The 24,544-nt window shown below is 43.5% G+C and overlaps 1 protein-coding gene across 4 annotated transcripts in view; it reads right to left on the reverse strand.

Moving 5' to 3' along the window:
- Positions 1 to 24,544, reverse strand: part of LOC124035837 (probable C-mannosyltransferase DPY19L3) — a 39,647-nt gene extending 15,103 nt beyond the window's left edge. Inside the window, exons 1-8 of one of the 4 annotated variants that reach the window (XM_046349620.1) lie at positions 24,449 to 24,544; positions 23,131 to 23,251; positions 9,042 to 9,169; positions 5,014 to 5,104; positions 2,810 to 2,931; positions 2,556 to 2,701; positions 2,126 to 2,249; positions 1,778 to 1,912 (exon numbers count right to left, since the gene is read on the reverse strand). In XM_046349620.1, the coding sequence (XP_046205576.1) occupies positions 1,778 to 1,912; positions 2,126 to 2,249; positions 2,556 to 2,701; positions 2,810 to 2,931; positions 5,014 to 5,104; positions 9,042 to 9,169; positions 23,131 to 23,242 (858 nt within the window). In that variant the 5' untranslated portion in view covers positions 23,243 to 23,251; positions 24,449 to 24,544. The other 3 variants (XM_046349622.1, XM_046349621.1, XM_046349619.1) reach the window with 3 other exon arrangements.

A 24,544-nucleotide genomic window follows, 5' to 3' on the forward strand; every position in this document is an offset into this window, starting at 1 on the left:
CCATACCCTGGCTCAGCCCTAACCATAGTCTCAAAGATTTGGCATGGGCCCTCAGATCCTCAAAAAGTTCTACAGCTGCACCATGAGAGCATCTCGACATGGCTGCATCACCGTTTGGTATGGCAACTGCTTGGCATCGGACCGTACGGCGCTACAGAGTGTAGTGCGTACAGCCCTGTACATCACTGGGGCCGAGCTCCCAGCCATCCAGGACCTCTATACCAGGCGGTGTCAGAGGAAGCTCCTAAGAATTGTCGAAGACTCCAGCCACCCAAGTCATAGACTGTTCTCTCTACTACCGCACGGCAAATGGTACCGGGAGCACCAAGTCTGGGACCAAAAAGCTCCTGAACAGCTTCTACCCCCAAGCCATAACACTGCTGAACAGCTTCTACCCCCAAGCCATAACACTGCTGAACAGCTTCTGCCCCCAAGCCATAACACTGCTGAACAGCTTCTACCCCCAAGCCATAACACTGCTGAACAGCTTCTACCCCCAAGCCATAATACTGCTGAACAGCTTCTACCCCCAAGCCATAACACTGCTGAACAGCTTCTAGCCCCCAAGCCATAACACTGCTGAACAGCTTGCCCCCAAGCCTACTGCTGAACAGCTTCAAGCCATAACACTGCTGAACAGCCATAATACTGCTGAACAGCCCCAAGCCATAACACTGCTGAACAGCTTCTACCCCCAAGCCATAACACTGCTGAACAGCTTCTACCCCCAAGCCATAACACTGCTGAACAGCTTCTACCCCCAAGCCATAACACTGCTGAACAGTTCATCAAATGGCCACCCTGACTATTTGCATTGTCACCCTTTTTTTGTGGCACTGAATCTCTTGCACTGGCTCTCAAACTCAATGGACTCTACCCACACGTTACACTGAATCTCTTGCACTGGCTCTCAAACTCAATGGACTCTACCCACACGTTACACTGAATCTCTTGCACTGGCTCTCAAACTCAATGGACTCTACCCACACGTTACACTGAATCTCTTGCACTGGCTCTCAAACTCAATGGACTCTACCCACACGTTACACTGAATCTCTTGCACTGGCTCTCAAACTCAATGGACTCTACCCACACGTTACACTGAATCTCTTGCACTGGCTCTCAAACTCAATGGACTCTACCCACACGTTACACTGAATCTCTTGCACTGGCTCTCAAACTCAATGGACTCTACCCACACGTTACACTGAATCTCTTGCACTGGCTCTCAAACTCAATGGACTCTACCCACACGTTACACTGACACTCCAACACACACACTGACGCCACACACACTGCTGTTACTCTGTTTTTTATCTATCCTGATTGCCTAGTCACTTTTACCCCAATCCACATGTACATATTACCTCAAATACCTCGTACCCCTGCACATTGACTCGGTACCAGGACTCCTTGTATATACTATTGTTTTTTATTTTATTTTAACTCTGCATTGTTGGGAAAGGGCTCACAAGTAAGCATTTCACAGAAAAGTCTACACATGTTTTATTTGGCATGTAAAATTGTATTTGAACCAAAACCATAAACCTAGCTTCATGTGCACATCCCGGCTCAACTCTAACCCTCAATTGTGATTGCCTTAGCTGCCATCTACAGGGAACGTGGTCTCTCTATCATCACGCACAGGTCCTTAATCTGTGACGGATTGAATCTCGGCCCAGAAACAAAATAATACAACACACACACACACACATATACACATATCTATATATGAATGCTGTGATGTGCATGATGAGAGAGGAATGATGTCACAGACCTGTTCTGTGGAGATGAGGTCCAGACAGTCCAGGGTGAAGATGATGAGAGCCTGAACCAGCAGGATGAACTGATTAAACTGCCAGGTGAGGCAGAAACACAACGTGGCCAGGAACATCAGCCACAACACCACCTTCTGCTCACAGGAAATGAGTGGACGGACAACACAGATCCCATTAGAACCAGCCACTAGACCTCAAAACAACTTAGAAGATACTTAGTTTGATAGTGATTCATTGTCTATTTCCACAGATGTTTCTCTTCATCCTCCTATTCTGGTCTAATTGTACGCGTGTAGAGAACAGAGGAGATGATGGTGTCCTCTGCTAGGTGACAGGTGACTGTCTACCTGCTGGATGGGTTTGAGGTGAGGCCTCAGGTAGCAAGTGATGGCAGCTATCTGGAGAGCGAAGAAGGGCAGGGACCAGTTCTCCCTGAGCGAGATGGTGAACTCCACCCGCGTTGTGTCCACTCTGGAACACAACCACAGAGCACCACCATTTAATTATCCATTCAGGTCTTAGGTCGAAGTGGGCAATTTAGGATTGGCCTTCTGACAGCTTGCAGTAGGACATCACGTTTGTCCAATAGCTATAATTGTATAACCTGTGATCGAGTCCATTTCTGCTCTCTTGCCAACAACTCCTTATGGACTAGAGTCATGTTTAGCTTGAGAATGACAACGGAGCAGGCAAAATGCACCAACAGATCTGGGACCAGGCTAATACGCCTAGCCTTTCAATGAATCATCAGTTGGGTGTGCATGGTGAGGCGTATACCTGTTGAGGATGTACCAGACTCCAGTGAGAGCCCCTGCTAGCCAGGAACCACTGAGCAGCCAGCTGGTGATGAACAGGGCTATGACATACACCGCTTGGAGGGAAAACACGGTGTAGATGTAGAAATACACTGGCTCCAGGTAGGCCTGAAACAAACACACACACACACCATGAAATAACGACCAATCATCTCATCAATGGTCTCCATTATTATTTGAAACGCCTCGTTAGTAGACGTGGGCTCTCTGTGTTACCTGTATGGGTAGAATCCTATAGAGAACACCTAGGAACACCTCCTGATAGATGTTCATGCGTCGCAGGAGGTTGATGGTTCTCTTGGATTCAGTGGCGTTGTCATTGATGAGCTCTGAAAGACCTGATCGCATACAGACAGAAATTAGGTTCTTTCTTAAAAGTAACTGTCCCGTGTTTCCAGATTTCTATGAATGATGACCTATAATTAATTACAATAGAAGTGAAATAGTTCTCCTGCCCCCCCCAAAAAAATATATGGTACTTTGGTATGTTAAAAGGCAGCTTTTCTGTGTTGGAATGGTATAGGTGTACACTAACACTAACAACAGGACAAAGTGGTGAGGAGGAGGGGTCTAACGTGCCCAGAAGTGACTTCCCCATTAATTTTCTGGATCCAGGTTCAATTGAACATCACTTGAAGCTTTGTTTCACTATTGACAGCGACAATGTATATCGATTCACTCTCCTTATATATATGTCATCTGATGTGTGTGTTTCAGTCTCTGAATTGTTCAAACTTTTGGCCGCCAGCTCCTGGTATCAGGGCATAATAAAAACTACAATTTGTGCCCTGAACTAGCCTAGTGCACATGTGCGCCCAGCTATATCCTCCCCCCGGTTTTCCCTGGCTAAACTAGCTGAAGTACGCTACTAGTGTTTGTCCTCATTGCCAAACACTGCACCCTCAACTTCAAAACGTCTTTGCTAGTTATACGTACAATCATGTAAACTAAAGAAATTCGCTGGAAAGAAACTCGAAACTGATTTATTGTTTTGTTGAATAGTCATGACTGGTTTGAGCTACCTGTTGTGTTGTAAAAACAATGGCGGTCGAAGGATATCATTGCTACTTAGCACGGATCCCAGTTCAATTTCGAGATCCACTGGCATCATTGGCGTAGGGTTAGCTGGATGTTTCTGACTGGTCTTGGAACCGTGACAATGGGCAGCCTCTCCCTGCTTGGCTCGATGGGATGTGTAGGGATTTTGCCAACACAGCCATATATGTATACAGTCTTGTACCCTTCACCTTTTTTAAAGGACTGTCGTGTTTGTTGATTAAATCTGACTTTCTTAGTATAATGAGTAATCCAGGAATGTCACAAGATAATTGACACAAGAAAACTAGAGAAAAATCGCAACTCTACAGAGTGCCAATGGCTACAGTGAATGGCTAAATTACTTCGGACACCAACGGCCAGGGGAGCTCCTTCTCCTCACTACTCTATGGTGTAGGTGTAAACCGGTCATTCAAAATATGAATGTAAGTAGACTACTGATTGGCCAACTTGTCATCATCCTTTCCTGGTCCACTTTCAGTATGTCGTCTAATGCAGCAACTCATTCAAAAATAAATAGGATCTAACTTCTCCAGAGTTATAGGATCTGAGATACTAATGGCACATTTGGGATCTCACGTAAACTCTGCTGAGTCATAATGCTGGGATAAGATCACTCTAACTTGGGCAGATGGAGTCGTGTAAACAAAATCTGATCATGTGTCCAGTCTGCAGGGCAAGAGCATTATTGAATTAGGTTTGGTTTCAGCAAACGGTACCTCGAAAATAGCAATAAAGATCTGAGGTTTCACTCCAGCCCTGGCAATGTCATCACAACTTTGAGTATGCCTTTGATTAGAGCCAGGCAAAAATGACTGAGCACTATCCATGCATAAATACAACAGCACCCCATCCTGAGAGGTCCCTGTTAAAAGATTAAAGTATGACTAAGGTCACTTACAATGCCATTTGCCATTTCATTGTCTCCATTTTAACTAGCTGTGTTACCATGGTTACATAACAAGCCATTGGTTAAATATCTCTCCCATTACATAATGATGAAGGGACCCGACCGGACAGACGTGTGGACCGAGGGGTATGACAATGCCCTCGGTCTCGCTATTTAAGGACCTTTATTTCGGCAAACGCTGCATAATTAAAACAGAGGGAATTCATTTGATGAGGGCGATAAGACGACTGTCCGGTTTCAGAGTGAAGGAAATGTTCGAAAAGTGAATGGGCTCATTTCCAGGGCATTGAGTTCGGAAAGAGCACTTGTGACCATAAAAGGTTATGATTCTCAGTGGCCTCTGTGTTCTTTCCCCTGAGATGACCAGTAGACTATCCTGAGGGTGATGTGGGAGTAGGAGGGGCTAGCCTATATCTACTGTGGCGTGCAGGGAGTAACAGTCATCGTACCATACCTTGCTGTATGGAGGGAGCTCTCAACATCTGTTTATAGTACGAGTAGTACAGGCCACATTCTGTCCGAAAGGAGATTTCACGCTCAACTTCCTGAAATATAAGTAGAGATGGAAATACATTTACAAAACATGAAACAATATAAAAAACTAAAGATGAGTTATTCATATGGAAAACAGGTACAGCACATTTGGAAAGTATGGTTACAGACTTATTCTAAAATGGATTAAATACACCCCCCCCATCAATCTAAACATAATACCCCACAAAAACAGGTTTTTAGAATAGAAAATAAAGAACTGAAATATCACATTTAAAGTCAAGGGGTCTGAATACTTTCCGAATGCACTGTGTATGGCAAAACTTTACAGAATGATGTTCAATGCATGTACAGCCGTTAATACCGTCGGGGCCATAAACATTTAGACTATAATAGACAGGTGCAGTAAAAATGTTTGGTTAAGAATGAGAAAGTGCAATATAACGTCCTCCCCTGAGACATCGTGCTGGATACGCAACATTACTGATGTCCTGTGGGAAATGACAGGTAGTATGAGACCTGCAAATGGATGCACACGGGAAGGATATAAAAGAGATTACGCCTCTTTAGAAGCTTCTAGAATTCAAAAAAGAAAACCTGAAAACATGTAACCACAATACAGCCACTCCAACATTTGCCAAATTGAATTTGAACATTGAAACAATCTCCAGTGATCACATAGTAATGGAAAGTCGGGATGACAGACATGAGACAGCCTGGTTAAATAAAATATATTTGAAAAAAGACAGGCAGGGAGCTTCTCTTTTTTCCCCCAGACAGTGGAAATCATGAATCAGCATCATGATTATGATTATATACAAAGAAATATCAATAGAGTGATTGTGTTTAGCGGTGTTGTTTGCTAGCTTCTCTGAATAACAGTGTCCTGAAGAGAGAGCCCATTTTCTTTGCCAGCTGAAATCAAGCATCATCGGCTCCATGTTATGGATGTATCCAAATAAATGTCACTAGAAAACAGCTTAAACAAACGAAAATGAAGCTACTTTGCTGTAACTATGGCTACACTCTTTGACTTGACTGTAAATTTGCCGTAGTTTGCTAGCTAGCAAGCAAAGGATAAGAACATTGCCAGCCAATATGGCAACTGAACCCTAGATTTGTTTCGGGACTATATCTTGTGGAAGGAAGAAATAATATGAATAAATTCATCAAAATGAAATTTGAATGAAAATATGTACAATTATTATTTGAATATGTTGGTCACCCGTTGTATAAAAGTGATACTGCCTTCAGAGCCGGTGTTTGGGGGGATATATTGGCACCGTTGGCCAGCCTTCGACTTCGTCTCGGGCCTAACAACACCAATATATCTGCCAATATATCTCCCAAGTATCTGACCGCGTCTAACCACATTTCACAATATTTTAGTTCTGGGTTAACAAAGATTATCTCGCGAATGACCATTTCTTACAGTTGAATACTTTAAAGAATGTTAAGCTGTATTGCAAGTACTTTCCAGAAAGGGCAACACCATCCCATTATACAAAAGGGGTGTACCGTGCTCCCTGTCAGGGTTGATGACATCGGCAGAGCTAAGCTTACCATGAGGTGAGAAAACCACAGCAGGTTCTCATGGATGGAGTAAACACACCAGGCATGAGCCAGCCCAGTCAGCACAGCCAATACCAACCCTGCTGCTATGACAACCGTCTGCCAAGGCCACAGAGGTGGAATGCTCAGACGGTACCAATTCTGGGAATCTCTCCCAGAGTCTTCTCTTTCACTGACCCTTAAACCCCCTCTTGCTCCACCACAACTTTCAGCAGACACATCATCCTGAGAGATGCCCCAGTAACTCGCCAGCTTGCGCAGTACTCTCTTGCGTATTTCCATGTCTGGAGGCAGGGTTTCTCATGCACGTCTTGTCTCTAACATCCAGCAGTCACCCACTGATGAGAAAGTACCCAGGTGGAGTCACGATAACAACCTCTCCCAAGCTCACTCCTCTCACGGTCCAGCAAACAGTCTGAGAAAAACAGGCCACTTTCTCTGTTTATTTTTTCCCCAGTCACTCTTTTTTAACTGCCCAACATGTCTAATAACCAGTTGATAAAAAAAAGAAAAAAAGAAAGCAATCAGATTAGTTTTACAAGGCCATTAAAAAGCCTTTAAAAACAAAACAATCTGCAGCGAACACGTCTGAGGGACCAGCTCGGTCCGTGATCTGGAAGACAACTGAAATTGCCGGATAGGGAAGGCGAAACAAACCCACAACTGGTGACCTCTCGGCACATCTATAAAGAAAAAGAGAGAGAGAAAGGAAAAAGCCATAGACAAAAAGCCTGGAACACCATTTGGAAAATGTTAAGATGTTTTTTTCAGACCGCTTAAATATTTCCAAAAGCGGAGTGAGAAGTGGACTGAAATAAGCTCCGGTAGGAGATACAACGGTCACCGACATGACTTCACACGTGATGAATTTAGTAGGCCTGGGCGCAGCTGCCACTCTGTGAGCAGCGATGTCCCAAAGGAAATAATTAAGTGACACGCCTGCCTTTCAGAAAAACTACCGTAACATACAGTCAACGTAGAGCCAAAACTGACTCAACATGTGGACTGTGCTTAAAAACCATACGGAATCATTAAAGTCGGCCTCTTTCAAAACGAGCAGACTCTCAAAACAAAGCAGACATGGCCGGCCTCTGAAGTCACAATAGATTAACTGCAACAATCACCACTGACTCCACCGGCACCAAGAAATGGAAATGAATAAATCAGCACGTTCAAGTCCCCACTAAAGCCTGATTCAGTCGAGAGGCATTGTTCCTGAGGAAAGATGATGAAACATAAGGGGAGGAAAAAAGTGGATTGTGTCTCTATCGCATGGTTTATCCCGGATCATGGTCATCTCTACCAGACATCAGGACAAAGCATGAATCATATAAGGTGGTCCCGGTAGTCATAGGATACCACTGCCGTCTAGGCCGTTCAGTGTTGTCGCTTTTTCCACAGTGTGGATTTCATAGAAAGCCACAACTAGAATAGCATTAACAGGCATCAGGCGTCACACACACACACACACACACACACACACACACACACACACACACACACACACACACACACACACACACACACACACACACACACACACACACACACACACACACACACACACACACACACACACACACACACACACACACACACACACTTTTCTGGGAAACTGCTAGGCTCACAATGTGCAGTGATGTCATCCTCTTGAACACTGTGTTAAATAAACACATGGAGTTTGAATAGAGGGGAGTCGCTGCTGCCAGCTCTGTAAAGTGACCCGTATATATTATAAATGAGAACATCTGTCTACCTTCACAGATAGACAGAGGCAGAGAACTGGAAAACAACACAAAGACAAGAAACCCGAATAGAATCAAATATGTGCATCCACGCAGGTTAGCTCAATTAGGCGTGCGCTTTGATTTCCATGACACACTGGCAAAGTATTCACAGCTTGCATGCGTGTGTGAGCTGAGTCGGGCTGTGCATTTGTGTGGGAGGTATACACCTGGACTCTCAGACAAAACACAGCAACCGGGAGAAGAGAGCACCGTGACGGAAAACCTGTTGAATACCATATCCTTGGACAGAATCATATGTTCTTTTATACTGTTCTGGGAGGTTCTTTTACCGGCTCAGGGTGGATTTGGTAACAACCATTGGCTTGAATTTCATGACTTTGGTTATAAAAAGGTGTGAAAAGTCTATCTGATTTGAAAGACGTGGAGAATCCATCTGTCTGTTTCAGCATGAGGTGTTTATGACATTAGGGAATCCAACGAAGGACATAGATCATGACTCCAGATTTATCATAGAAGTTACACTTCATCAAGATCTCTTCCGTTCCAAACCAAATTCGTTATTGCGAACAACTTGACGACATGATTTCCAACGTGATGTTGACGAGGGGTGGGGTGCAGGACGGTCAAGTGACAGCGGTCATACAGAGAGGCCATCTCCGGGGATTCTCACCTTAATGTTGGAAAACCACAGGTCATTTTCGTGGAGCGTGGCCACATAGATGCAGGACAGCATGCCAAGACTAATTCCCACAGTCCATCCTATGGCAACCCACAGCACTGTCCTCCATGTCCATACGCCTGAAGAGAGAATAACATAACACAAAACTATATTAAAACTTTGCCTAAACTAGGTTCTCGTATGTATGCATGTCGCGTTGACCAATGTGACACCACGCCTAACAGGGTGCTAGGGATGACCGAGGAGGCAACAAGAGATACTGAGATAGGGTGCATAAAATGCAGGGTTTTTTCAATCTAATTTGCTAAATACAAATTATGACTCGAGAAAATAAACCAATACTGAGATAGGGTGCATAGACGAATTTGATAAATTAATTGAAATGAAAAAATGTCTCAACTTTAAAAATAAAGAAAATACACACGATGCATGATATGAAGTCTGAATGTACTGATCAAATTTGAAAGACAAAATTATTTTGGCATTAGCAGTACACAAAATCAGTGAATTAAAAGGTACTTTGCTATTTCAACACGTCAAGGGAAAAGAGTTCCCCCGCGGTGAACAGGGGGGGTGGGGTGCATTTCCCAACGCCTCTTCTGGGAATATACTTGAGTATCAAAATTCAGCTCGGACCTCCTTTAACAGAACCCAACCGGCATCCATGATGCGCAGACATGGAGCCGGTAACCGCAGGGACACGGAGGTAAACATAACATGATATAGAACCTTTACTGTTTGTTGATAATGGTTAACCGATGAAAGTTAGATGGAGTGAAATTACACCAGTGACAATGTAAACCATGAAGCATGCATTCAACAGAGAAACAATGATAACAATTGGCAAGATCGTATTTCCTCAATGAAGTTATGGTATTTAAGAAACAAGAGCAATGGTGTCACATCCTCATTTCTATATTATGTGTATCACCATGTGTATAGTGTAAAGTGACTGCTAACGTGCATAAATTATAAAGGATATCTGTTCGGCAGAAGTTTTTACTGCGCTGTCCTCGGTGTGGCCTTCACACACTCCCCCTCCAACTGTCGGGCCACCGGGGGAAGGAAATCAGCCGTGGCATTGTCCTTGCCAGGGACTTGGCTGATTGTGAATCTGTAGGGCTGCGCGGAAAGGTACCAGTGGGTGATGAGAGCATTCGAGTCCTTCATCCTGTCCATCCACTGCAGAGCCTGGTTTTCCGTCTCCAATGAGAACTCCAAGGAGATGGAAACTAAATGAATCCAGAGCCAACTTGACTGCCAGGCACTTCTTCTCCACTGTGGAAAACAGAGCCTCTCTCTAGAGAACAACTGATGTAGGCAATAGGATGGCAGTCTCCCGGCTCACCCTGAACATCAGCTCCTGCACCACACTCAGAGGCATCAGTTTGCATGGCAAAAGTATTGTCAAAATCAGGACTGTACAGCACAAGTTGCTTACTCAGAGCTTCATTGACATCCTTGAAGGATGTCTCCGCCTCTTTTCTCCACTGAACCTTGTTTAGACAGGTTCTCTGTAAGAATGGCAGTTCTGGCAGAAAAGGTAGGGACAAATCTGCGGTACCAACCTGACATTCCATGGAACAACCAGGACTCAGAGGTCTTGGTCTGGGGGAGAGGACATATCTCAATGGCCTGGACTTTCTTCACCTGGGGCTTGATGATGCCATTCCCGATCACATACCCAAGGTACTCAGTCTCAGTCTTGGCAAAGGCACATTTGGATGTGCTGCCTGAACGGGCTGAAAGACCACCTTCAGATTAATTTCCCAGGCGGAGCTGTGGATGACAACATCATTGATGTAGGCTGAAGCTAAATCTGACAGACCGGATAATACCTGATTGATGAGCTGCTGAAAGGTGGCAGGGGCTCAGTGACAGCCAAACGGCATGTCAAAAACACAAAGACAGTTAACACTTTCGGGAGTACAGAAATTGGGGCGGCAGGTAGCCTAGTGGTTAGAGCATTGGGCCAGTAACCGAAGGGTTGCTGGATCGAATCCCCGAGCTGACAAATTAAAAATCTGTCGTTGTGCCCGAGAAAGGCAGTTAACCCACTGTTCCCCGAAGATGTGGATGTTGATTAAGGCAGCCACCCGCACCTCTCTGATTCAGACGGGTTGAGTTAAATGCAGACGATACATTTCAGTTGAAGACATAAGTGGCGAAAGTAAGGAGAATAATTATTCTGTCAAGGAAAATATATTTTTTTTTAAGTAGAGGCTTAGAAACATCACAGTGTGTAAATGATAACATTTGCATTGCAGGAAATGAAGAGTTTGATTCAAATGCTGGAAGTGAATTCTGGAATTCAAGGATTAACTAAACAAATGATCAAAAGCTGTGTGCATTGAGGAAATATAGGCGCCTGGCTCAAATAGAAGCCTGTCTACAATAACACTTGTGTTCAGTGATTTAAGCAAATAAATGCCTGCACTATTAATTGAAGTTTTATGGCACCATAATTTGGTCCTATGGTTCATGTGAATAAGTATTTTTAGCATATCAGAGGATGTGCTAATATGCATCTACTGGTATAGCGGAATGCGCCATTTTCTCAAACTCTTTAGGGACTATTGTGATGAGTCCAAAGACCACATTTGGAGTGAATATTACATTTAGTCCATGAGAATATGTTTAAAAACTTTTTTTTAAAGCATTAGTGTTATAGTCAAAAAAGGTTCATTGTTAATAGTTTCCTTATTTTTTAAGATATCATAGCCAAACTTAACATGGTTCATATCGGTAGTCTTTGATGACCTTTACAAATTTCAAGTTAATAGGCCATTGTGAAGTGGACTTACATGTATTTATTGGTGTTATTTGGACTTACAGTTCATGAGTTTTTAAAGGTTTTCCAAAAAAATCTATCCCTCATCTATCACGAGGAAATACACCTACATGCTAAGTTGGAAGTCTATAAGTCAAACAGGGTGGCAGAGGAAATCAGTCAATTTAAATAATTGAAATTCTTTAGGTTCTAATCTATGGATTTCACATGACTGGGAATACAGATCTGCTTCTGATGGTCACAGATGCATTTAAAAAAAGGGTAGGGGCAGGGATCAGAAAACCAGTCAGTATCTGGTGTGACCACCATTTGTCTCATTCAGCACGGCACATCTCCTTCTTTTAAAGTTGATCAGGCTGCTGATTGTGGCCTTGTCCCACTCCTCTTCAATGGCTGTGCAAAGTTGCTGGATATCGGCTGGATATCGGCGTGCACTATAACACGCTGTCGTACACGTCGATCCAGAGCATCCCAAACATGCTCAATGGGTGACATGTCTGACGAGTATGCAGGCCATGGAAGAAATGGGACATTTTCAGCTTCCAGGAATTGTGTACAGATCCTTACGACATGGGGCAGTGAATTATCATGCTGAAACATGAGACGATGGCGTCGGATGAATGGCATGACAATGGCCGTCAGGATCACATCACGATCTCTGTGCATTCAAATAACCATCGATAAAATGCAATTGGTGTTCATTGTCTGTAGCTGAAGCCTGCCCATACCATTACCCCACCATGGGACACTCTGTTCACAACTTTGACATCAGCAAACCGCACGCCCACACAATGGCATACACGCTGTCTGCCATCTGCCCGGTACAGTTGAAACTGGGATTCATCCATGAAGAGCACACTTCTCCAGCGTGCCAATGGCCGTCAACGGTGAGCATTTGCCCACTGAAGTCAGTTATGACGCCAACCTGCAGTCAGATCAAGACCCAGGTGAGAACGACGAGCACATAGATGAGCTTTCCTGAGATGGTTTCTGACAGTTTGTGCCAAAATTCTTTGGTTGTGGCTGGTCTCTTTGCGGTTGTGAGGCCGGTTGGACATACTGCCAAATTATCTAAAACGACATTGGAGGCGTCTCTTATGATAGAGAAATTAACATTAAATTCTCTGGCAACAGCTCTGGGGGACATTCCTGCAGTCAGCATGCCAATTGCATGCTCCCTCAAAACATGGAGACATCTGGGGCATTGTGTTGTGTGACAGACAAAACTGCACATTTTAGAGTGCCTTTTTATTGCCCCCAGCACAAGATGCACCTGTGTAATGATCATGCTGTTTAATCAGCTTCTTGATAATCCATCCACCTGACAGGTGTGGCATATCTTGGCAAGGAAGAAATGGTCACTAACAGGGCCGTAAAGAAATTAGTGCAACATTTGAGAGAAATAATATTTTTGTGTCAATGGAACATTTCTGGGATATTTTATTTCAGCTTATGAAACATGGGACCAACACTTTACATATTGCGTTTCATATTTTTTGTTCAGTGTAATATCCATAAGGAAGATCAGGTAGACAGCAGTCTAAGACATAAGCAGCAGACACATCCAAATACATGTTTGTAGTTAAGCACAAGGAACTGAATCAAATGAGCCTACTAAGCTATAGAGACATATTCACAGAGTATTACAAACATTAAAAACACCTGCTCTTTCCATGACATAGGCTGACCGGGTGAATCCAGGTGAAAGCTATGATCCCTTATGGTTGTCACTTGTTAAATCCACTTCAAAATCAGTTTAGATGAAGGGGAGGAGAGAGGTTAAAGAAGGACTTGTAAGCCTTGAGACAATTGAGACATGGATTGTACAGTGGCAAGAAAAAGTATGTGAAACCTTTGGAATTACGAGGTTTACTGCATAAATTTGACATAGATGAATTTCAGATCAAATTGTAAGTCGCAACAATAGACAAACACGGTGTGCTTAAACACATTTCTTGTCTATATTGAATACATCATTTAAACATTCACAGTGTAGGTTGGAAAAACTATGTATGTGAACCCCTAGGCTAATGACTTCTCCAAAAGCTAATTGGAGTCAGGAGTCAACTAACCTGAGACGAATCAATGAGACGAGATAGAGCTGCCCTGCCTCATAAAAAACACTCACAAAATGTGAGTTTGCTATTCACAAGAAGCATTGCCTAACGTGAACCATGCCTCAAACAAAACATCTCAGAAGACCTAAGATTAAGAATTGTTGCCTTGCATAAAGATGGAAAGGGTTACAAAAGTAACTCTAAAAGTCAGTCCACGATAAGACAAATTGTCTATAAATGGAGAAATTTCAGCACTGTTGCTACTCTCCGTCCTGAAAAGATGACTGCAAGAGCCCCAATTCAGAATGCTCGATGAGGTTAAGAAGAATTCTAGTGTGTCAGCTAAAGACTTACAGAAATCTCTGGAAGATGCTAACATCTCTGTTGACGAGTCTAAAACACGTAAAACACTAAACAAGAATGGGGTTCATGGGAGGACACCATGGAAGGAGCCACTGCTGTCCAAAAAAACCCCATTTCTGCCAGTCTGAAGTCTGCAAAAAAGCACCTGGATGTTCCATAGTGCTACTGGCAAAATATTCTGTGGACAGATGAAACTAAAGTTGTGTTGTTTGGAAGGAACACACAACACTATGTGTGGAGAAAAAAGGACACAGCACACCAACATCATTCCAACCGTAAACTATGGTGAAGGGAGCATCATGGTTTGGGGCGGCTTTGCTGCCTCAGGGCCTGGACAACTTGCTATCGTCGATGGAAAATGAATTCCCAAGTTTATCAAGACATTTTGCAGGAGAATGTGAGGCTGTCTGCCAATTGAAGCTCAACAGACATTAGGTGATGCAACAGGACAAAAGGAAAAAAGACAAAGTAAATCAACAACGAAAAGGCTTGAACAGAAGAAAATACGCCGTCTAGACAGTCGGCCCAGACAGTCCTGACCTCAACCCAATTGAGATGCTCAAGAGAGCGGTTCACACCAGACATCCCAAGAATATGTTGGAATTGAAACAGTTTTGTTCAGAGGAACAACCTGTTATTAAATCCAAGGGTTCACATACTTTCCCCAACCTGCACTGTGAATGTTTACACGATGTGTTCAATAAAGACATGAACAATTATAAATTGTTTGTGTGTTATTAGTTTAAGCAGTCTGTGTTTGTCTATTGTTGTGACTTAGATGAAGATGAGATAACATTTTATGATCAATTTATGCAGAAATCCAGGTAATTCTAAAGGGTTCACATACTTTTTCTTGCCACTGTATGTGTGTCCTTCAGAGGGTGAATGGGCAAGACAATAACTGTATGAGCCTTTGGTAGTAGGTGCCAGGCGTACAGGTGTATCAAGAACTGCAACGCTGCTAGGTTTTACGAGCAACAGTTTCTGGTGTGTATCTAGAATGATCAACCAGCCAGCCAACTTGACACAACTGTGGTGTTGTGACTTGACTTTAACAACAATATGAAGACTGTTATTTACCTAATTAACTGAGTTTATTTTTTACCCAATTCAATTAATCATGTAACAATTAACGCATTGGGATCTGGGGCACCACGAGAGCAGTTCTTTAAAAAGTTACCATCTCCCAAATTAAACTCTAAAAAGGGTCTTCACTTCTATAAACGGACAACTTATCAATCACAACCTCGTATCATATCATCATTCTGAACAGTGGATAACCTCCTTGCAACTGCAAAAAAAAAAATGTTTAGCCTGATATCAGTACTAAACAAATTGATTAAATCTATTTACTAGATAATTAATAACACGATAAACATACACTTAATTCGTTAAAAACAGGTCCCTAGCGGAATGACAACAATGTGGCTTCTTGCGACAAAAGAGATGGAAAGGGGGAGCAGAGAGAGACAGAGACACTTAACATTGGTACATTTAGAAACTACTCTCACTTACAGTAATCCTATACCTTGCACACGAACCGCCGCCCTCTTTGAGTAAGAAATCATGAATGTATTTACAGGAAATGTCTTGGAAATGTCTTGGTTCGCCAGATCGCTCTTGGTGGACAGGGGCACCTTAGAAAGGGAGTTGGGCCTTTTCCATGCACGCTAGTAAGGCTCTGATTGTCCAAAATGGTTTTCAATTTTCATACTGTTGTCCTTCTTTGTAGTTTTCCAGTATCCGGTGACTTGTCGTGTAGTCCTGAACAGTAATACGATGGTTTGAGCAGCGTAGTAGAATGGTCCTCCTTGTATTTCAAAGATACTTTACTTAGGACAGCTAATCAGCTGTACCAGTGATTGTCCGGGAGGTGAGTTTATCGACTCGCTTTTCTGGTCTGATGTGTACATTTCTTTACCCATAATTTATGCAGTTTGTTAGAAAGGGGCGGCTCCGTCAGGTTGACACAATCTCTGACCTCACTCGGGGGCAGTGGCCCCCTGTGCACAGTTATAAAAAAACTATTATCTCTTACAGCTACCCAAATCATATACCTCTCTTAACAAAAACACTTTCATCATGTTTCAAATCACAAGCACAACGCATAGTATGGAAACTTCGCACATGTCGTGGATATACTTTTCAAGTTACAGTATTTCCTTTATAACATTTTTAATGACATCGCAAAATCACAAACAAAATGACACACAAAACATTCTATGTTAGAAATATTGTTCCAGTAGTGGCTTTGAAGGTGATAAAAAAGTAGCTTGAAAATAAAGAACATTTCTTTGGTGAATATTGGAGAGGGAGACCTCAAACTTCTCGGTTTGATTTACAGCAGGACGTGAATTGTTAATCACCACTAGTTTGTTTCTTACACCGCCTGGTGTAGAGGTCCTGGATGGCAGGCAGTTTAGCCACAGTGATGTACTGGGCCGTATGCACTGCCCTCTGTAGTGCCTTGAGGTCGGAGGCCGAGCAATTGCCGTACCAGGCAGCGATGCAACCAGGATGCTCTCGATGTTGCAGCTGTAGAACCTTTTGAGGATCTCAGGACCATTGCCAAATCATTTTAGTTTCCTGAGGGGGAATAGGCTTTGTTGTGCCCTCTTCACGACTGTCTTGGTGTGTTTGGACCATTCTAGTTTGTTGTTGATGTGGACACCAAGGAACTTGAAGCTCTCAACCTGCTCCACAACAGCCCCGTCGATGAGAATGGGGGCGTGCTCGGTCCTCAGTTTCCTGTAGTCCACAATCATCTCCTTAGTCTTGGTTACGTTGAGGGATAGGTTGTTATTCTGGCCCCACCCGGCCAGGTCTCTGACCTCCTTCCTATAGGCTGTCTCATCATTGTCGGTGATCAGACCTACCACTGTTGTGTCGTCTGAAAACTTAATGATGGTGTTGGAGTTGTGCCTGACAATGCAGTTGTGGGTGAACAGAGAGTACAGGAGGGCACTGAGCACGCACCACTGGGGAGCTCCAGTGTTGAGGATCAGCGTGGCAGATGTGTTGCTACCTACAATCACCACCTGGGGGCGGCCCGTCAGGAAATCCAGGATCCAGTTGCAGAGGGAGGTGTTTAGTCCCAGGATCCTTAGCTTAGTCATGAGCTTTGAGGGTACTATGGTGTTGAACGCTGATCTGTAGTCAATGAATAGCATTCTCACGTAGGTGTTCCTTTTGTCCAGGTGGGAAAGGGCAGTATGGAGTGCAATAGAGATTGCATCATCTGTGGATCTGTTTGGGCGGTATGCAAATTGGAGTGGGATAATATTGTTTCTGGGATAATGGTGTTGATGTGAGCCATTACCAACCTTTCAAAGCACTTCATGGCTACGGAAGTGAGTGCTACGGGTCTGTAGTCATTTGGGCAGGTTGCATTTGTGTTCTTGGGCACAGGGACTGTGGTGGTCTGCTTGAAACATGTTGGTATTACAGACTCAATCAGGGACGTGTTGAAAATGTCAGTGAAGACACCTGCCAGTTGGTCAGCACATGCCTGGAGCACACGTCCTTGTAATCCATCTGGCCCCGCAGCCTTGTGCATGTTGACCTATTTGAAGGTCTTACTCACGTCGGCTATGGAAAGCATGATCACACAGTCGTCCGGGACAGCTGATGTTCTCAGTGTTGTTTGCCTCGAAGCGAGCATAGAAGTGATTTAGCTCGTCTGGTAGGCTGGTATCACTTGGCAGCTCGTTGCTGTGCTTCCCTTTGTAGTCTGTAATAGTTTGCACGCCCTGCCACATAAGACGAGCGTTGGGCCTGGTGTAATAAGATTCAATCTTAGCCCTGTATTGACACTTTGAGTGTTGGATCGTTCATCGCAGGGCAAAGCAGGATTTCTTGTAAGCTTTCGGGTTAGAGTCCCGCACCTTGAAAGCGGCAGCTCTACCCTGTAGCTTGGTGCGAATGTTGCCTGTAATCCATGGCTTCTGGTTGGGGTATGTACGTACAGCCATTGTGGGGACGATGTCTTCGATGCACTTATTGATAAAGCCAGTGACTGATGTGGTGTACTCCTCAATGCTATCGGAAGAATCCCAGAATCCCAGAACATGTTCCAGTCTGTGATAGCAAAACAGTCCTGTAGTTTAGCATCTGCACCAGTCTCTGGTGCTTCCTGCTTTAATTTTTGCTTGTAAGCAGGAATCAGGAGGATAGAGTTGTGGTCGGATTTACTAAATGGAGGGTGAGGGAGAGCTTTGAACGCATCTGTGTGTGGAGTACAGGTGATCTAGAATTGTTTTCCCTCTGGTTGCACATTTAACATGCTGATAGAAATTTGATAGAACTGATTTAAGTTTCCCTGCATTAAAGTGTCCGGCCACTAGGAGCTCCGCCTCTGGGTGAGTGGTTTCCTGTTTGCTTATCTCCTTATACAGCTGCCGGAGTGCCATCATCTGTCTGTGGTGGTAAATAAACAGCCACGGAAAGTATAGCTGAAAACTCTCTAGGCAAGTAGAGAGTATGAAATCCTTGTCAACTCACTGTGCTGTCAGACTCAGCATGCTCATGGGGCTGACATCGCTGGTCCAAATGTCAATCGTGAAGCTAATGGCAGTGATGCCCATAGCAAGTAGCTCATGGATGTGCTTCAACAAAACTGTGCAACTCCGGTAGGGCAACATCTGAAAAATAGTACCTACTTGGTATATAGTACCTACTTCCCTGTCTTAGCTCAGTTAGGATCACCATTTTATTTTAAGAATGTGAAATGTAAGAATAATAGTAGAGAGAATGATTTATTTCAGCTTTAATTTCTTTCTTTCACTCGATACAACTTTCATCACATTCCCAGTGGGTCAGAAGTTTACATACACTCAATTAGTATTTCGTAGCATTGCCTTTTAATTGTTTAACTTAGGTCAAACGTTCCAGGTAGCCTTACACAAGCTTCCCACTATAAGTTGGGTAAATTCTGGCCAATTCCTCCTGACAGAGCTGGTGTAACTGAGTCAGGTGTGTAAGGCCTCCTTGCTCGCACATGGTTTTTCAGTTCTGCCCACAAATTTTCTATGGTAATGAGGTCGGGGCTTTGTGATGGCCACTCCAATACCTTGACTTTGTTGTCCTTAATCCATTTTGCCACAACTTTGGAAGTATGCTTGGGGTCATTGTCCATTTGGAACACCCATTTGCGACCAAGCTTTAACTGATGTCTTGAGATGTTGCTTCAATATATCCACAAAAAATTCCTGCCTCATGATGCCATCTATTTTGTGAAGTGCACCAGTCCCTCCTGCAGCAAAGCACCCCCACAACATGATGCTGCCACCCCGGTGTTTCATGGTTGGTATGGTGTTCTTCGGCTTGCAAGCCTCCCCCTTTTTCCTTCAAACATAACGATGGTTAGTTCTATTTTTGTTTCATCAAACCAGAGGACATTTTTCCAAAAAGTAAGATCTTTGTCCCCATGTGCAAACCGTAGTCTGGCTTTTTTATGGCATCATTTTCTGGAATTTTCCAAGCTGTTTATAGGCACAGTCAACTTAGTGTATGCAAACTTCTGACCCACTAGAATTGTGATACACTGAATTATAAGTGAAATAATCTGTCTGTAAACAATTGTTGGAAATATTACTTGTGTCATGCACAAAGTAGATGTCCTAACCGACTTGCCAAAACTATATTTTGTTAATAAGACATTTGTGGAGTGGTTGAAAAACAAGATTTAATGACTCCAACCTAAGTGAATGTAAACTTACGACGTCAACTGTATGGCTCTGGTTCAACCTAATAATCTAATATTGAATAAAGTACTTTTGCTTTCAGATGCCATTGAAAACAGAAATAAGCTGTAGAAACAATAAAGTGACCTCTCTGCCCGTTTCAGTAAAAAGCTGATGGATGGAGCTGGAGAAATGTAACCACTCTCAAAGTTATGGATGCAAGGACTGACCATCCATGATATCAACATGAAAGTTAACCATGTTTTGAGGTTATATAGTGTTTGTTCATATTCCCTGTATCACATTTTAAAAAAAAGTATATTAGGTTCTGACGGGGTACGGCAGTTGAACTAAACTCACGAGGCATTCATAAATTGTATTCTTTAAGAATCAAATGGGTACATATCATTAATCATTTATAAATCCCCAAAATGGATGTAGCAACTGCTGATTGCCCCATTACAACAAAAAAAAAGTTACAGGGAAAGACACTGCAGTAAGTCTACTCACCACACAGATGTGTTGTGTCATGTGGTAAAAGGTCACTCATGCACAGTCAAGGAATGGGCAATGTATTGACAATTTAACATTTTCAAACTGGCAGAAGCGAATCCAAACTAACATCAATATATTTTATTGAAAATAAAGATTAGACTGCCCCTGCACTTTCAAGTAGACCTCTGCTGTGGGGTAATGTTCCTCGTCACCATGGACATACTGGAGAGCAACTTTAGAGTCTTGGTCCCACATGTGGGTAGGAACCCAATTTATTCTGCACCAGTCTGCCAGTGTCTACCAGTGCCCTGACAACCTGGCCATCGAGTGAAACAGCAATGTCCTGCAAAGGGGGATTCTCACCCTGCTCAAAGACCTTTGGCCTTGGCACAACACACGTGGGCTACTTTGGCATTGTTCCTGGGGCACAAGGGCTTAGTATGACCTTCCTGACCACACTGGGGACAAGAGGGAGCTCTGCCTGGGGGCCTAGAGATAGGGCCTTGACTAAAATGACTATCCCCAGGAGTGATAGGTTTGCCTATGGCTGGAGTAGTCTTTAGGTTCTGGAAGTACGGCGTTTGTTGCCCCCTGAGTTCTTTGGCTGCTTGCCACAACTCCAGGGTTGGACCCGGCATCGGGCAACCACAAAGGTGTCAGCATGGGCTGCAGATTCAGCAGTGGTTGCCATGTCATGCTCCCTGGTCCACACATACGGAGGTGCTGTTCAAGGATAATTGTCTTTCCTAATTGCGTCAGTCTTGTTAGCGGGCGGCACCCACTTCCCATAAAAGTCCTTCAGAAGGACATAGAGCTCCTTGGACGTCTCCTCTGGCTCTACCTCCAGGGAGTGGAAAAGCTGTCCGTAGGTCTCTGGGTTGATACTGTACTATGCTAGGAGAGCCTTCTTTCTTCTTTAACTTTAGCATAGACTTGTGACTCAGTAATGTCCATGTGAACATAAGCACTCCTAGCCTTACCAGTAAGCAATGTGATCAATCTGATTGCCCGGTCTGCTTTTGGCCACCGATATAGTATTGTAAATCTCTCGAAAGTGGTTGGATAATGTCATCATTTAACTGCTTTAACCTGGACCCGATACGGACCTGTACGTGGACTTGATTTGGGTCATGAGGAAGGACACTGGTCAGTCTGATCAGGGGTTAAGGTCATCAGGGCCCAGAGGGCCACCAGGGAGGGAACCTGCAGCTCCTAGGCCAGTGTCCCGGCCATCGACCTCAGAAGAGCCACCTAATGCCTGGTCATCCTGCTCTATTCCTCCAGCTGCAGAAGCCCGAAATGGTGCTGCATTGCTTTCCACCTTTGCGCCTGTCGATCGGCCTCCCGATCCAGCCTGATGTCGCACATCTGAACAGGAGGGTCAACTCCTCCAATGAGGTCCCACCTGGATTGTCTGGTATGGGCTCACCTCATTCACCCAGGTCTTTGGCCACACCTTCCACATGGAGAGGTGGTGCCGGTCCTGGTTTGTCCCTTTTCGGTCTCATGGTTTAGTTCTCTTGTTTTGTCAAAAACAAAAAGAGAAAAAAAAAATCTATCTAAGCTAAACTACCTCTACTCAGTGCCTTCTACTGGTCGTCCCACCATGCTAGGGATGAGCAAGGAGGCAACGAGAAACACTGAGATAGGGTGCAAAAAGCAAAAGGGTTTTTTATTTTTCAAATTTGCTAAATACAAATGATGACTAGAGAAAATAAACCAAAGTGCTTTAAAATAGACAAACCAAATAAATTAAGTCTCAGCTGTCCTAAAGTCTCAACTTAAAAAATAAATAAAAAAACAGATCTAAGGTGCAGGAACAGAACATACAAAGCTTAACTGACAAGAAGGGACAGAGAGAATATATGCGGAGTAGACAGTGCCATTCTCTACCTGAAGGGCGGTTCGCAAAACATTCCTTTTAAATACACATCATGATATAAAGTTTAAAACGTGCTGATCAGATTTTAAATAGAGTTATTTTAGCATTAGCTGTACACAAAAATCAATGAATGAAAGGTACTTTGCTATTGCCATTTTAACACATCACAGGAAAAGAGTTCCCTCCGCGGTGAATAGAGGGGTCGCATTTCCCTTCGCCTCTCTGGAACCATACTTCAGTTTCGGAATCCCGCTTTGACCCTCCTTTACCAGAACACAGCCGGCATGCCGTGCAGACATGGTGCCCGTAACTAGAGCGGCGCGGTGGTAAACAAGACATTATATTATAACTCTCACTGTTTGTTGATCATCAGGGTTAAATTAATGCTAGATGGAGTTAAATTATACCAGTGACTGTTACAATGTAAAACTATGAAGCATGCATTCAACATAGAGAAACGATGACAACAAATGGCAAGATAGTATTTCAGCAATTCTATACTATATGTGTATGTGAGCAATTCTATACTATATGTGTATGTGAGCAATTCTATACTATGTGTATGTGAGCAATTCTATACTGTGTATGTGAGCAATTCTATACTGTGTATGTGAGCGAGGTCATTGTGCGGCGAACAGCTCCGCTTCCTCCTCTGTCCGACTGCCCCGTACCAGTCTCAAACCAGTGAACCTCTTGCTTCGCAACACACGTGACCACCCTCCTTGACAACATTCAAATGGGTTGAGACACACATGAGGTACCAGTTGGGTGGCTCCATCAGCAAAATGTAAACACTGCGCATGACACTAACCATCTGAAGACCTCTCTAAAGGATCCGCTGAAGGGTTGAACCTCTGGCACAGGACTTCTGGACCAGGCTCCTTACTTCCTTTGCTGCCCTTCCTCTGCCTAAGGGCTGTCATGGTGGCTCACTGAAAAAAAGGAGGGGCAGATATTTAGTCTTCCACACAAGATAGGGATGTACACACACACAGCCAAGTACCTGAACTCCTCCACGGAGTTGAGAGCAGACTAGATTTTTTTTTTTTTAAATGAGTCTCTGACTCCTTCAAATCTCTAATTGCTATGCGCCGATACGTAAACATGTTTAATTCTTACACCCTTACCGTGTACCTATGTTTATCCTGTTGTTGAATGCCTTCGGATTTCAGTAAACATACTTTTTAATAAAATGTTAATCAAATACAAATCAGACCGTTTCCTCGTTGCTGTTGCTCTAAAATGGCAACTCGGCTCGAATGCACATCTGCGAATTTAATCGCAACAGGCTGTAGTTGTATTTGATGAACATTTTATTTAAAAAAGTATGGATTTCAGCAAACAAAGAAAGGCACAACAAGAGGACAAACATAGGTACTCGTTAAGTGAACGTACATTTACACCACACCGAGAAAGAGCAGAACGTACATTTAAATGCCTAACATGCGAAGAAGGTAGCATCCAGTCACACACAATTAAAAAAAAAGACCTGTTAAAACAACATCAAAGTGTGATGCTGCGAGGCTGAATGTGGCTCCTTGCCTCCTCCAGCAGGCTAATGGCCAATGATATCCCATCCTATATAGGCTATGGAATTGGAATCATAATGGACACCTGGAGTATAATGCAAATCATCTCATATTTATGACGTGTCATTGTATAGGTACTATTGCCTTAATATGAACAGCAAACAGCAATGTTTACACCGTTACGCCATGGGCCGGACTGCAAAATCAACGTGTCCCCCGATGTCATCAAATGTCATCTATCGAAAGTGTGTCGCGTCTCCATCGTCCTACGCTACCGTTACAATTTTGCAAAAATAAAAACTAAACATTTTTTGTTGTTGTGGTAACCCATGAAAATCCGCAAAACAAACTACACAATTGTCTCATGCTTTTCATTCATTCGCTGTTTTCATTCATTCACACAGGCCTGGGTTGCAGCGGCATTTCCTACTCACGCCGCTGCTAGAATGTCATGAAATATCAGATCCCATCACTCGCTAATCTCGGTCTCTTCGAATGGACAGCATCAGCATCGGTTTCATGATCGCTCGATAATGAATTTCGCTTTTGATAGCAACAAAAAAGGATTTGATTACACTTGTTCATATATTTAAGCCTCACCCTCGACAGCGCTTGCAATCCCTTATCGGATGTCCAAAGGTTTCTACTCTCTCCCTCCCACGGACACTCGATACATGCGTAGAGTCTCTAGTTTAG

Source organism: Oncorhynchus gorbuscha, linkage group LG05 (assembly GCF_021184085.1).
Source record: "Oncorhynchus gorbuscha isolate QuinsamMale2020 ecotype Even-year linkage group LG05, OgorEven_v1.0, whole genome shotgun sequence".
Lineage (NCBI taxonomy): Eukaryota > Metazoa > Chordata > Actinopteri > Salmoniformes > Salmonidae > Oncorhynchus > Oncorhynchus gorbuscha.